At 33.2% G+C, this 13507-nt stretch overlaps 1 protein-coding gene across 1 annotated transcript; it reads left to right on the top strand.

Annotated features, from left to right (window-relative positions):
- Window positions 1–5118: 5118 nt before the first annotated feature.
- LOC149555196 (protein kinase STUNTED-like) lies at window positions 5119–12356 on the top strand. The gene is made up of 11 exons (XM_089829264.1): window positions 5119–5742; window positions 7050–7150; window positions 7242–7360; window positions 7467–7582; window positions 7692–8510; window positions 8630–8878; window positions 8982–9142; window positions 9294–9373; window positions 9541–9688; window positions 9791–9940; window positions 11266–12356. The coding sequence occupies exons 1-11, from the start codon at window positions 5580–5582 to the stop codon at window positions 11542–11544; spliced, it is 2385 nt and encodes a 794-aa protein (XP_089685390.1). The 5' UTR covers window positions 5119–5579; the 3' UTR covers window positions 11545–12356.
- Window positions 12357–13507: the final 1151 nt, after the last annotated feature.

Raw genomic sequence — 13507 nt, 5'->3', positions numbered from 1 at the left:
CTTGGTAACAACACTACATGTTTGGTAAAAGGTAAAGGGTTTTGTTTTTTTAATGGTAAAGGTAATATTGATGAATTATATCTTGTTGAAGGTTTGAAGCATAATTTTCTTAGTGCTAGTCAGCATAGTGATACAAGTTATCATCTAGAAGAGATTTGATTACTACTTGGAGATAGACCAAAGGTAATTTATTACATTTTAGTACTACTTGTAGTAGTTGTTTGGTTGCAAACATTGAAGGTAGTTGGCTATGGCATAGAAGGTGTTGTCATGTGAACTTTGATATGTTGGTTAAGATAAGTAAGACTAATGTAATTATAGGATTACCTTTATTAGTAAAACCAAACAACATTATATGCAAAGAATTTGAATTGGGTAATTTGTTTAGTACTAATTTTAGTACTAAATCTGATTCATATGATTTTTTTTGGACTTGGCACACACTCACCTATGTGGTCCTATAAGGACTATGAGTTATCATGGTGATAAGTATTTCATACTAGTAATTGACAAATTCTCTATAATGACATTGGTAACCTTTTCGAGAGACAAATCAAAAGCATTACATGAGTTCAAAGTATTTAAGGTTTGAAATTTTTAAGATTTATAAAAGGTGGAGAATACACATCTTGAGAGTTTGTTGACTATTGTGGTAGGAATGGAATTAAAAGCAGATGTCTGCTTCAAGGAATCCATAGTAGAATAATATTTATGAATGAAGGAATAGAACAACTTTGGATGTTGTCATAACCATCTTGATTCAAAGTGATGTTGAAATGATATTTTGGAGAAAAGATATTTCTACAATCTATAGTATGAGCTGGGTACAAGAGAAGAGATGAACTAGTAAGATGCCTTATGAATTGTTGTATGGTCATACTTCTAATTTGAATTATTTTAATTTTTTGGAAGTACATGTGTAATATCAAAATGGATGACTTTATTGGAAAATTTGATCCTAAGAGTGATGAATGATTTTTCCTATGATATTCTACTAAACATAAATTATATAATTTTTTTAACAAAAGAACTAACAAAATGATGGAGAGTGAGCTAATGCAAAGGTACACGAATTTCCAGTTAGATCTTATGCTCATGATGATTCTAGTAAGCATAAATATGAAATTGGTTAGGCTATTATTTATGTAAAATTAGAAGAGAAAATAAGTGTTGAATAAAACAATGAAGAATAGGAAATAACTCAGTCGGTGGAGGAAGAAGAAGCTTAAAGGCCTAAATTGGCAATACTGAAGTATTTGAAGATGAATCATTCTATTGATCAAACAGTAGGAGATGTGAATGGTGGAGTGTAAATTAGAAGAAAGATTAGAGAAAATACTTATTTGATCTAAAAATTTGAACCAAGAATTATCACCATGGCATTGAAAAGTAATGATTGTATCAAGGCTATGTAAGAGGAAATTGATCAAATTAAGAGGAATAATAATTGGACTTTAGTTCAAAGGCTTGTAGACAAAAATGTGATAGGCACAAAGTTGATGTTCAGGAAAAATCTGAATGAAAATGGTGTAGTGATTAGAAAAAAGGAAATAATAGTTTAAGATGATATGCACAAGAAGAATGATTAAACTTTTTTGAAACCTTTGCAATAGTGGCTAGACTTGAAGGTGTTAGAATGTTACTTTCTTATTCATCTTTTAAGAGCTTAAAAGTTGTTTAGATGGATGTGAAATCTATTATCCTGAATGGTGTATTAGAGGAAGAAGTTCATATTGAACAACCTGAAGGGTTTGCATTATTAGAATGTATGGATATGGTATGCAAGTTGCATAAAGGATCGCATGGATTGCAACAAGCACAAAGAGTATATAATATGAAATATTACATTCATATTTAATCAAGATTGGCTTCAAAAGATCTAGTGAAGACAATTTTTCTTTTGGCAAGTTGGTTGAAGTAAGTTCATAGATTCTATCATTAATGGAAACATTATGCAGAGGTAAGATCACTTAAGTATTCAATTTGGTGTATAATTTAGATCAAGTACATAAAATCTATTGGAGATCAATGAGGATCAACAAATATTACTTGAAAATTCCATTCCTGCTTACTTATTGAAATTCAAAAGGAATGTAACTTAGAATTACAAGGTAGTATGTTTGATCACCTACTTGGAAAATTAGAAAAGAAAAGACTAAGAGCTATTGAAGAGGATGATAAGATGAGAAAATACATAGTAGGTAAATTATGTACATTGATCACTTATGATGCAATGAACAATGTTCTTGAAAATGTCAAGCCATTACTGAGAACATCTATGAGGATAATCAAGCTAATGGTAGGTCAGTATGAAGAAGTATAAGTTGAGACTAAAAGAGCACTTCTTGAGACACTAAAATCATGTTACTATATGAGAAATAATGAGAAAGACTAATCCCAATGGGCTATTTGTACTTAAAAAAGATCCCATGACATATATATTTAAGGAATAACAATGTGGAAAATAGGGAAAAAATGATCTGAGCATAAGTTTACATAATTAAATGGTATAATTCATTTTCACTTTCTTTCACTTTAATAAATACTTTTGTTTGATTTTTTTCCAAAAAAAAATTGACTTACTCACACTTCTATCATTTTTCTTTGTACTTTTAGAATCCTATACTTTTTCTAGTATACTTCTAAAATCTTTAATCTAATTTAAAATCTCAAATAGATTTACATTGTCCTATTTTATCATTAAATTAACTATAATCTTTTTAAAAAGAATGACTCTAAACCATCATACCAAAAATAATGAAAACACGCCTCATATAAATAATCAATAATCAACTTTACTGATTTCAAAAATAATAATAAAAAGAAGAAAAGTAAGAGTGAAACAAAAACTCTATAAAGAAAGATGAAATTAAATCCACCCGTCAAAGTTTAAAGCGTTTTGTATTTGTTAACCTTTTAAAAATATATATGTATTCGAGCTTATTTCAAAATTGTAAAGCATGAGTGCGGAACAAAGCGTCACATCTAAAGCGTGAATAATGAATTCCGGGCATTTGCGAAAATAAAGGCAACGTGACGCACCCTTTGGTTTTAGACAAAGAAATACTTGCACTCGAAAGAACATTGGATAACCATCCCCACCAACACACATAAGCAAATATATGATCAAGCTTGCAAACGAAAAGCAAGCCGGCTCCTCATTTTAAACTAAAATTAAATGCGATTCGTCATTACATGTTTAATTGCGATGGGATGTCTCTCTTTTCACATCTTTTGATGTAACGATTCTTAATTTTTGTGTTGTTTTAAATAATTTGACGTAGTTTATGGAGTTATATCATTGACGTCAACAAGATTAAATGATATAAAAGATGCGTTGAGTTTTTGAGAAAAATCATTCTTTTCAAATTAAATTAAATTCAAATTTATCTCAACTATTATATAGTTTTTAAAAAATTGATTGTTATTAATATAATTATAATCTTAATATATGGAGTTTTAATTTTTCACATCAATTTTTTAATCATTGGGATCTAAATATTTTTGTCTTGTTTTTCACTTTGTGAAGATGAATCATAGGATTCTATTGGGAATACTAGAGAAAAACAACATGTACAATTTATATCAAAAGTAATAAATGCTATCATTATATCAAAGAATTCGATCCACATAGGAAATGATGAGAAAGGTTGTTTGAACGTTACAAAGAAGTGGAAGACTAGACTTTTAGTTGAACTATTTCTCATGTTCTTAAATGTGAGACAAATAGAAAAAATAGGAAAGAAAAAAGTTGTATTTTTTTCAACAAAAGAATAGTTGAGATGAATGACACTTCATCATGGAATGTGTACCATATATAAACATTTGCATTCAATATGAAAGCTATGAACCCAACCCAGATTAGGGTTGAGATCATAACTTTGGTTTGGTAGAATGGATACCCCTCCATAAAAACTAAAAATAAAAACATGAAACCAATTTGAAAATAGGTAGTCTGAATGATCTAAAGAGGTAATACCATAACACTATTAATATGAAAGTCTATTATTATTTAATTATAATTTTACTATATTTACTTTTGATTTTTTTTCTTAATCTTTCACATCAAAGTCTTTTTCTTTTATCTTCTCATGTTCTTTATTTTGTGAAGTTGGATTATGAAGTTTGATTCTAAAAATAGATTAAAAAATGTTCACCTATTCATAATCAAAAGCAATGCATACAATCTCTATGTTAGAGTTCAATCCTATAAGAAAGTACGATGAGAAAGATTATTTGAAGGTTATAATTAAGAAAAAAGTTAGACTTTTAATTGCACAATCTCCATTAACAAAAATGTTGTCGAAACTAAATAATATTTATATTCGATACCAAAATAGTTTAAAGATAAAACATTTGTATGAACTTTTGTAAAGATAAAATTGTGTATAATAGTGATGAACTCTTGATGAAAATAGGATCAACTTAAAAAGTATAAAAGAACAACACAATCATATCCGGAAACAAGAGCATACAAGTATAAAAGATTCAACTCTTTGGGGGCATTATTGAAATGTAAGCGTAGATATCAACTATGTAACAACCTTAGGTCAATTCAAAATAAAGTCCTGAGACCGTCAATTTTGAGTCCGTAAAACGCATACATCAGTGACGGACCAAAATCTTTATGTGCGCCCCACTTTAATGCAAAACTAACAGCACAAGCAACGACATAGGAAAAAAAAATCAAAATCGATTCCGTAATGATGAAAGTCAACGGAACCGTTTTAGGTCAATCATAATCATGAGAGAATCTTGGGCCTTTGGATTCGACCAACTCACGCGAGCTTTAAGCGTCTCCGTTAATTAAGATGCTTAGCGGTGTGGCCACACAAACACACGTGGGCGAGTTAAAGACAAATACGGTCACACTTGCACGGCCGTTAATTAACGCTGAACCGTCTTGCCGTCAGATCTCCGCCATATAAACCGACAAGAAGTTAGTATAAATGTGGGACCCGCAAACGGGCAAGGACATGATACAAAAAGACACGTCAGCGGCCTTACGGTGTCCAAATCTGACGTGGCAGAGTAACGTACGCCGTTATCTCCACGGTGGATAGCGGTTATTTCCGTCTACGAGACGGCAAGAAAAAGGAAAGTGAACGGTCAGGTTTTGGGGACCTCGTTTTATTTATATTTGTTTTGGTAGGTATTTATATATATATCAGGGGTTGCCCGTAAAAATTTTCTCCAATTTGCAGCAATGTATTTGGCAAACTCAAGCCGCCAAGTTTGAATTTGATATTATATTCAGAGAAGGATCTATGCCCGCTTTGAATAAGAAAACTTAAAATGGAATTTTAGGAGGGTTGTTGTAGTTGAATTCTCTTTATGCTGTGGGGACACCAAAATTCCAGTCAAAATAATTCATTGGGACAGTCTCAGTCTGGTAAAAGTTTGATAAGGCTGCTGTCCTTTGTTCCAATGAAAACTATTCGTACTTCTTCCGAAGAACAAAGGAAGTTTATGCGGAATGAGAATTTGGTATCATAAGTTGAAGTTGTGATGTTCGAAGGCTGGGATCTGGATGTAAAATTGAAGAACTACGTTTTGGGGTTAAGTTGGTTTTGCTGAAGATGGTGGAGGAAGAAGGAAAGAGTGGGAGGAGGAAGGCTGTGACCTTATTGGTGGGTGTGAATTTAGGTAAATCTAGTAGGGAGTTGTTGACGTGGGTGTTGATGAAAGTGGCTCAAGCAGGGGATCATGTGATTGTTGTTCAAGTGCTTCCATCTCCCACTGGTATGGCATTTCGTGCCTTGTCAGCAATTTATGTATTGTACATGTGATATATTGTCAGTCTGCCTACTCGTGATCAGATTGACTGCCATTTGATGCTCTAATGTTGTCATTCAGATTCATAAAATGTCTTTAAACTCCTATGAACTTGTGAGTGTTGATGAATTAATGGCTTTTATTCAATTTTCCCAAGTTAGTTTTATGATTCAATAACGCTTTTTGCTATTCTAATGCTGTCAGTCTGGTATATCAGATGGTTTTAAACTCTTAGAAATTCATGGGTGCCAAAGAATCATTGGGTTTTCTTCAATTTTCTTAAGTTTGGTTTTTGAATTTTATTACCGTTTGATGTTCTAATTTTGTTAGTCGGGTTTATGAAATGATACTAGATTCTTGTGATTGTCCAGGAATTAATTAGGTCTGTTTATGTTTCTTTACGACTGGTTTGTAGGCTCCTGTCGAATTTGGGGAAAGATCTAAAGCAATTTAAATGTAACTAGTAAATGATTTAGAACAAAATTTGGGTAGACAGGGCTAATTGTATTTGATTGAAATTGGGTCGCGTGCTAACAATTGGATTTACTTCATATCTCATTGGAATTGAGGGGAGGTGCTAACAATAAGATTTACTTCACCTCTTACTCATCAGATCTCAAATTGGATTTAAAGGGCTCTGAAAGTCACGAGCAAGTTTGCCTTTATGATTCTTTCAAATTGGGATCAGATCCCGCAACTAGCTTAATCATATTTCAAATCATAGTTCGGGCATTTTAATCAAATCAGGATTTGGCTAGTCAATTCCAGAATTTGAAGTCGCTTATTGAATTAGTCCAAGCACAAACATCAAAATTTGATTGCTGGCGTCTTCCTATTATAAGTAATTATCAGGCTTCCACAAACCTGTGGAATTCATGCCAACACCTGCAAACACTTAATAAAGCAAGATTTAGTTTTCTTTTGACAATGATGCCTCTGCCATATAGGTGAGACTTAGTTACCTGACTATTTTCTGCCCGTTTGCATAGTCACAAGCATTGCTGTAGTCTAAATGATGAAATAATGAGTTCACATGTGCTGTCTGCTGGATCCCCAAAGAAAAGAGACCATTAGAGGACACGTTATGGATGCGTTGAAGAGATTTTGTAGCCTGAGAGGAAGATTTTATGATGAAGATAAACCTTCTGATTATGTAACAGTTCGATCTGAGGCACTCACAGCTGACGTTAATTGATAAAATGGTTATTTTTCCATGTTTTTGGAATTCCAGAAAGGATTTTGGCTTTAAATTTGTGTACTGCTTGAATTTGCAGAAAAAAGGCTCAAGGAAGACCATATCTTTAATTGCAATCTTACTGGCCCATTCGATGCAGACATTTTTGATGTCTATGAGGGTTTCTGCAGATTGAAACAAGTAAATAATCTTAGACCTTTTTTCATGTTCACGTATCTTGCTTTTCTCTGCAAACGAAGATTAAAGATGAATTTCTTCTTTGTTGGATTAGGTAAAGCTTCATGTGAAAGTCTCGTATGGTTCTCCAGTAAGAAAGGCATTGGCGGAAGAAGCAAGTTTGTACAAGGCCACAAAGCTTATTATTGGCAAAAGCAAGCAAAATACCTTAAGGTATGAGGAGTTTTTGCTGATGCCTTTACAGGTTTGGGGATTCACCCTTATAAGCAATAAATTTAGTTGAAGAAGTTTCTGATTTGCCTCATCCTCGATATCTCAGATCCTCTAAGTCACTTGCTACCTACTATGCAAAGAGGTTACCGTGTACTTGTTCTGTGCTGATCATTGATAATGGAACAGTCATATTAGAGAAAGTTGGAGCACAATCTCTTCAAGGTAATCAATGTATATATATGATATGAGAATTTCGATTATTTGTAAATTTTTTGCATATATGAGAATAATTTGGTTACCTCTTTGTTGATTTATATTATTTTGCTTCCAGGAACTGGTGGCAGAGTAAATAGACTGAATTCTTTACTACATTCGGTGAGAGGTGCACTCCCAAATGATGATCCATCTAACGATTGCAGAATCGCCAAAAGTCCTTCAGATGCAGCTATAATACCATCTGGTCACAATTGCAACCCTGGTAGGCAGGCCATTATCCCCCTCGAAATGGATCCCTTCAAATTATGCATTCCTTTGAGGTCGGCTTGCATGTTTTGCAGTTCCGCCATTAATACTGTTGGTGAAGAAGACAAGGACTATGTCAAGGAACATGATCCTAGAAAGTCAGAGAGCTATTCTTCATGTGATTCATTTCGGACAGTTTCTAGTACTTCTTGTCGGATTTCACAGAAAGAAGAGGATGCAGAAAACTCATCTGATAAGTCAAAAGAAATTGAAGAAAATACATCAAGATTAGCCCCTCAAAGACAGAACTCATCTTCTGGATGGCCATTATTGAAAAGTGCCATTAGAATGAGCAAATTTCCTAATCCTAGGCCTGCAGTCAGAGAAATGTCTGTGGTTGAGTGGGCTTTACAGTTGCCAGATAGACGTGGAGAGGTTACACAAAATCTACCAAGTAAAATTGAGATTTCTGAGGAAGACTTTAACGACATTAGTAAGATCCAATCACCAAATGGAGTAACATCCACAGAAGAGTGCTCTACAGAAATTAGGTCTCTTTCCACTGCCCAAAATGAGTCTATAGAAGAGAAGTTCTTGATCCAGAGGTTGAAACGTCTTTGTAAAAGTAAAAAATGCATGCAGTTCACGTATGGAGAATTAGAATCTGCAACTTCTGAGTTCTCGGCAGGTTGTATCACTACTCAATTTTCATCTGATTGCAACTAGTTATCACTTTCATTTCTTTCCTTTTATGTTTGCTTGTATGCAGAGATCATTTCATTATTGTGTAATCCTTCGTTTGTATAGACAACCTCATTGGAAAAGGAGGCCGGAGCAATGTGTACAGAGGCATTCTTCCTGATGGACAGCCCGTGGCAGTGAAGTCATTAAACGCTTCTCCAGAAACAGAGCAAGAACTCCTTATGGAAGTTGAAATTACTACAACGTTACAGCACAAGCACATTATTTCATTAATGGGTTATTGTGTTGAGGAAACAAAGTATTTCCTGGTCTACAACTTGTTGGTTAGAGGGAACCTGGAAGAAAATCTTCATGGTACGCTAAGTGTCAATTGTAGGATGCTCACATGTTTTTTACTGTTTGGTTTTTATATTGCAAGCCTCTTTTTTGGTAATTTTAGTTGGTCTTCTATGTACAGGAGGGAAGGACAAGCCGCTAGTTCCTTGGTCAGAAAGGCTGAAAGTAGCCATTGGAATTGCTGAAGCATTAAATTATCTTCATGATGACCGTCCCCGTCCTATAATCCATAGAGATGTCAAATCATCAAATATTTTGCTATCAGAAGATTTTGAACCACAGGTAGGTATTATATTTTTCTAGCAAGAGGAATAAAACGTAGACGTTCTTCCTCACATCTGTTGTGTTTTAACTTAGAAATGTAATGCTTGTTACATAAAAATTACATAACTCCAGGGAAGATGATCGTTAACTTTAGATTTCTTGTAAGCAGTTGTCAGATTTTGGATTAGCCAAATGGGCATCAACTACTTCAGCATACATCACATGCAGTGATGTTGTAGGTACATTCGGGTATGCTCTTACGTTTTTTTTCAAGCACCTCTTTGATCTGAACGAAAAAGTTTCCTATTCTGTCAATTGATTCCTAGTGTTGGATCTACATTTTTGGACCTTGCTAATTATGTTCACTAACTTTGCAGAATTGTTTCCAACAGAACTAACTTTGATAATCTTATCAGATATTTGGCTCCAGAGTACTTCATGTACGGCAAGGTTAATGAGAAAACAGATGTGTATTCATTTGGAGTAGTTCTTTTGGAGCTAATAAGTGGAAGAAAACCAATAAATAGCAATAATCCGAAGGGTCATGAGAGTTTGGTTATGTGGGTAGGGCTTCGATTTCCTTTCTTACTATCTTGTTGTTAGTTTTAATTTACTCTGTTTTCTATAACTGTTGCTTCAGCTTCTAATCATCTTTTGATATTTCAGGCAAGGCCATTAATGGCTGAAGGTGCTATGGAAGAACTTGTTGATCCACTTCTAGAATATTCATATGAGAAAAATGAGATGAAGAGAATGATTCATAGTGCAACACTTTGTGTAGGAAAGGCATCTCAACTTCGACCTCGCATGAGCCGAGTAATTTTCCCAATTCCCTTTCTTTGTTCATGAATGTTTGGGATTTTGAATCATATACAAAGCTGAATGCACAAACTCTAGTTTTTCTTAATTTAAGAAGTAAAGAGTGCTGCAATTTTTCTGTAATGAATGTACATAGCAGGGGTGTATAGCCAGCCACTAGTACATCATAGTACATCAATTTCTGATACCGTGTTGGTTCAATCTACTATTAGTGATGGGATTTTTAAGCCGAGAGGCTTTCTATAGTAACAACAATCTTCAATATAAACATTTTAAAAAAAAATTGACGTTCATTTACATGTCAAAAAATTAAAATAGAAATAAACTAAATATAATAAAAGCTGTGAAAATTATAGAGAGAAAATGGAAGTAAAAATGAAGCAGATCAAGAGTCTCAAATCATTTGTATTGCAATGATTTTATTTTTTAATTTGATTTTTTCAATAGAATATGCATTTTTTTAATTGCTATGATTTCTATGGAATATGATTTTTTAAAAATTTGTACATCGTGAAATAAATCATTGTCTAAATTTGATTTGTTGAAATTTCTAGTCTCATAAAACTTCTTTGTATTAATATCAAAGCATAGTATATGTAAAAACAAATACAATAGTTTATTCATAGAATTTTTGTGAATACAATATTAACTAATTTTATATTAATTCTTTTGAAATTAGATACCTCTCGACTTATTTTACAAAAAAATGAATTAAATTTTTAGTTATACTAGTCTATATGAAATGAAAGGAAGTTTGTTTAATGAAGTCCATGAGATCAGGAGGTCTAAGGGAAAAATAGTCATGACATAAACACATTTTCAGATTTCTAGAAACTTGGATATTGTAAGTCTTGTCTCCTCAAAGACCTTCTTTTGATTGTCCACCTTCATAGTTTTCTCAAACATCTTATAGATGTCTTCATATGCTGCCAAAGATCTTTTGGTTGTCCACCTTCGAAGTATTCTCAAATTGCTTATAGATATCCTCATATGCTGCGCACTCCAAGATGAAATGCCATTCTTTGACATAATATGTTTTTTCTGACCTGCTGCTTTATCCACATGAAAAATCTGAACTTTTGTGACTCCATCTTTTTTTTTTAATGTTAACATTGGAACACTCGTGTCACTTAATGTCTCACTAATTCAGCTACGTCAGAATCACATATTTGGTCCATTCTGGAAATAAGTAGTTGATTCTCACCAAATAAGTCGAGTCTTTAACTTCTCATACTAAATTTTCAAATGGATCTTTGGTCGATGTTCTAAATTATATGTAAGAACCTCCCTAATCATTGATGGATCTGACTTTTGTGATTCAGATATTGAAGATCTTGCGAGGGGAGGTGGATGATCTAAATTACTGGCCCAAGAGGCAATTGTCAATGTCCAAGGACATAGATGAATTGGTTGAGGATGAATATGGATCAAATCATGGGGGTTCTGATATCCAAACCCACTTATCACTTGCTATGCTTGGGGTTGATGATGATATTGCATCAGTTAGCAGCCCTGAGCAAAGTGAAGAGCTTTTGCATGCCAGTAGATCCTTGGAAGACTATTTTCGTGGCCGTTTCAGTCGTTCTTCAAGTTTTAATTGATTCAATGTGGACACAAAGTTGGCTGTGAGATAGAAGATGACAAATGTGAAGAACGCATCTGTATATTTTGTACAAGAAGAGAAATAGAAAAATGAACATTTGATTTTGGTATCCACTACTGATGACCATGAGTCAATTAATAGAAAAAAGAGGAGTGGACTCCATCTTGAAACTCTTTGAACAGGGGACGCTTTGCATTTAAGATGAAAATCATTAATTCATCGAAAGGCAAACATCCAAGCAAAAATATCTTAGGCTTCAATTCCCTTTTGATGGTTGAGACGGGTGAAACATTAGTGGTCCCATGACAACAATGTTTCTGGGTGTGAATAAATTCATTTCATTTCTAGTCCATCATGGTTTTTCCTTTCAATTTTCTCAAATCTTCTGAGGATGAAGAACTGCAAAAGAAAATGATACCAATTGCATATTGGCAAATGCTCAACTTCAATTTTTCTTTATGGTGAACTCAAGCTATTGATGGCGAAGGGAATCCATGAAGAAACAAAAACAACAAAGGACTTACCTCCCAATGTATATATGAATAAATGCATAGATTAATTGACTGCGAGACATGAAGACTGTGACGTGTCATTGTGTTGAGAAACCCCAATTATTAGCAAGAGAGAGAATAGGTGTGATGTGAGAGCTCTCATTTGTCATCTCCTTTTCTTTTGAGAATATTCTTCTGAGATTGTAATGTAATCAGAGTAACATTTGACCAGTATTATTAGAGTAGTGTTGGTGCAATTAAGACAATGTTTTGCATTGAGTGGGAATTTGCAAATAAATTTTTTATTTTATTTTTTTCAGTTGTCTTTAGTCTTAATTGAAGAGAGGGTTCTAGAATGAAAAGAGGAATTAGGTTTGGTGTACTATAAATCAATACAAGATCAATATTAGATTATTCTCTAACACATTTAATTGAAAGAGCATTCATCCGTCTTTGAATTAAATAATAAAATCTTTATTTATGTACAATGACTAATTTTTAAAATAAAAAATAAAAATAAATTAAATACACTTAAAGTGCACATCTTTTGAAAGTTGCTAAAGCTAAGAGTGCGTGGATAGAGAATAGAAGCATCTTGACCATTGATCTATCATCTGATTTTTTTGAAATTTATAAAATGAGTCCTCAATTAGTTCAAGGGATCCCAATTTCGCTATATTGTTATGCTATTAGTTTGATTTTTGAGCTTTAGCATTATCCCATCTTAGCTTTGTTGAATCTTAATTAGTTTATTCTTTTGCATACATGTAGCTTAATCACATTTAGATTAATCTTGAAAGATTAAAACTCAATCTTCTTTCTTAGCTTGGAATCTCATCTTAGTTAATATGCACCTTGCATGTTGAAGATCTTGAGAGTTTTGTAAATCTATTGCATTACCTCTTATTGAATCTTTTGTTCCCTTCTGAACCTTGTGAGCTCTCATTACTAGAAAAATAAACATATATGTCACACACTTTAGACAAGAAGCTATAAGTCAATTTCTAAGAATTTAATAATCTATTTTAGATTCAATCTTAATCCTAGATATAATGATTTATAGAAATCTAGTGTAAGACACATTTTCATTGACACATTTTTGGTGCCTGCTATGGGGCTAGAAACAATTTTTAGCTTGGCAACTTTTGGTTTTTAATTTCATTTTGTGATGCAAATGTATGGATTCTTATACAAATACAACAAAATGTCTCATTCAATAACTTCCTCATAGTTTCATCATATGGTAGTTCTATAAGGCATCACACCTTGTTTTGTGTTTTATTGCAACCAACAAAGTCTTGCATTGCACCTTCATGATTCATCATGCTAGCTATTTAGAATGCTAACTTTTTCTTTTGTAGGGTTTTGAGCTTGATTTTGAATATCTTTGTCTAACTTGTATGTTTTCCTCAGCCAAAGATTCATCTTGAAACTACTAACTTCGGGTTGCCTTGGTCAAAGATGATACAA

Source organism: Cupressus sempervirens, chromosome 5 (assembly GCF_028749045.1).
Source record: "Cupressus sempervirens isolate cs-2001-9-10 chromosome 5, ASM2874904v1, whole genome shotgun sequence".
Classification (NCBI taxonomy): domain Eukaryota; kingdom Viridiplantae; phylum Streptophyta; class Pinopsida; order Cupressales; family Cupressaceae; genus Cupressus; species Cupressus sempervirens.
This window is presented reverse-complemented; position numbering and strand designations above follow the sequence as displayed.

Bases quoted from the DNA above. Each gene is read 5' to 3' on its own strand.
- LOC149555196 (XM_089829264.1), top strand. From the start codon at position 5,580: ATGGTGGAGGAAGAAGGAAAGAGTGGGAGGAGGAAGGCTGTGACCTTA. The intron at 8,511-8,629 runs GTTGTATCACTA...TCGTTTGTATAG, and splicing joins AACTTCTGAGTTCTCGGCAG to ACAACCTCATTGGAAAAGGA. The intron at 9,143-9,293 runs GTAGGTATTATA...TCTTGTAAGCAG, and splicing joins CAGAAGATTTTGAACCACAG to TTGTCAGATTTTGGATTAGC.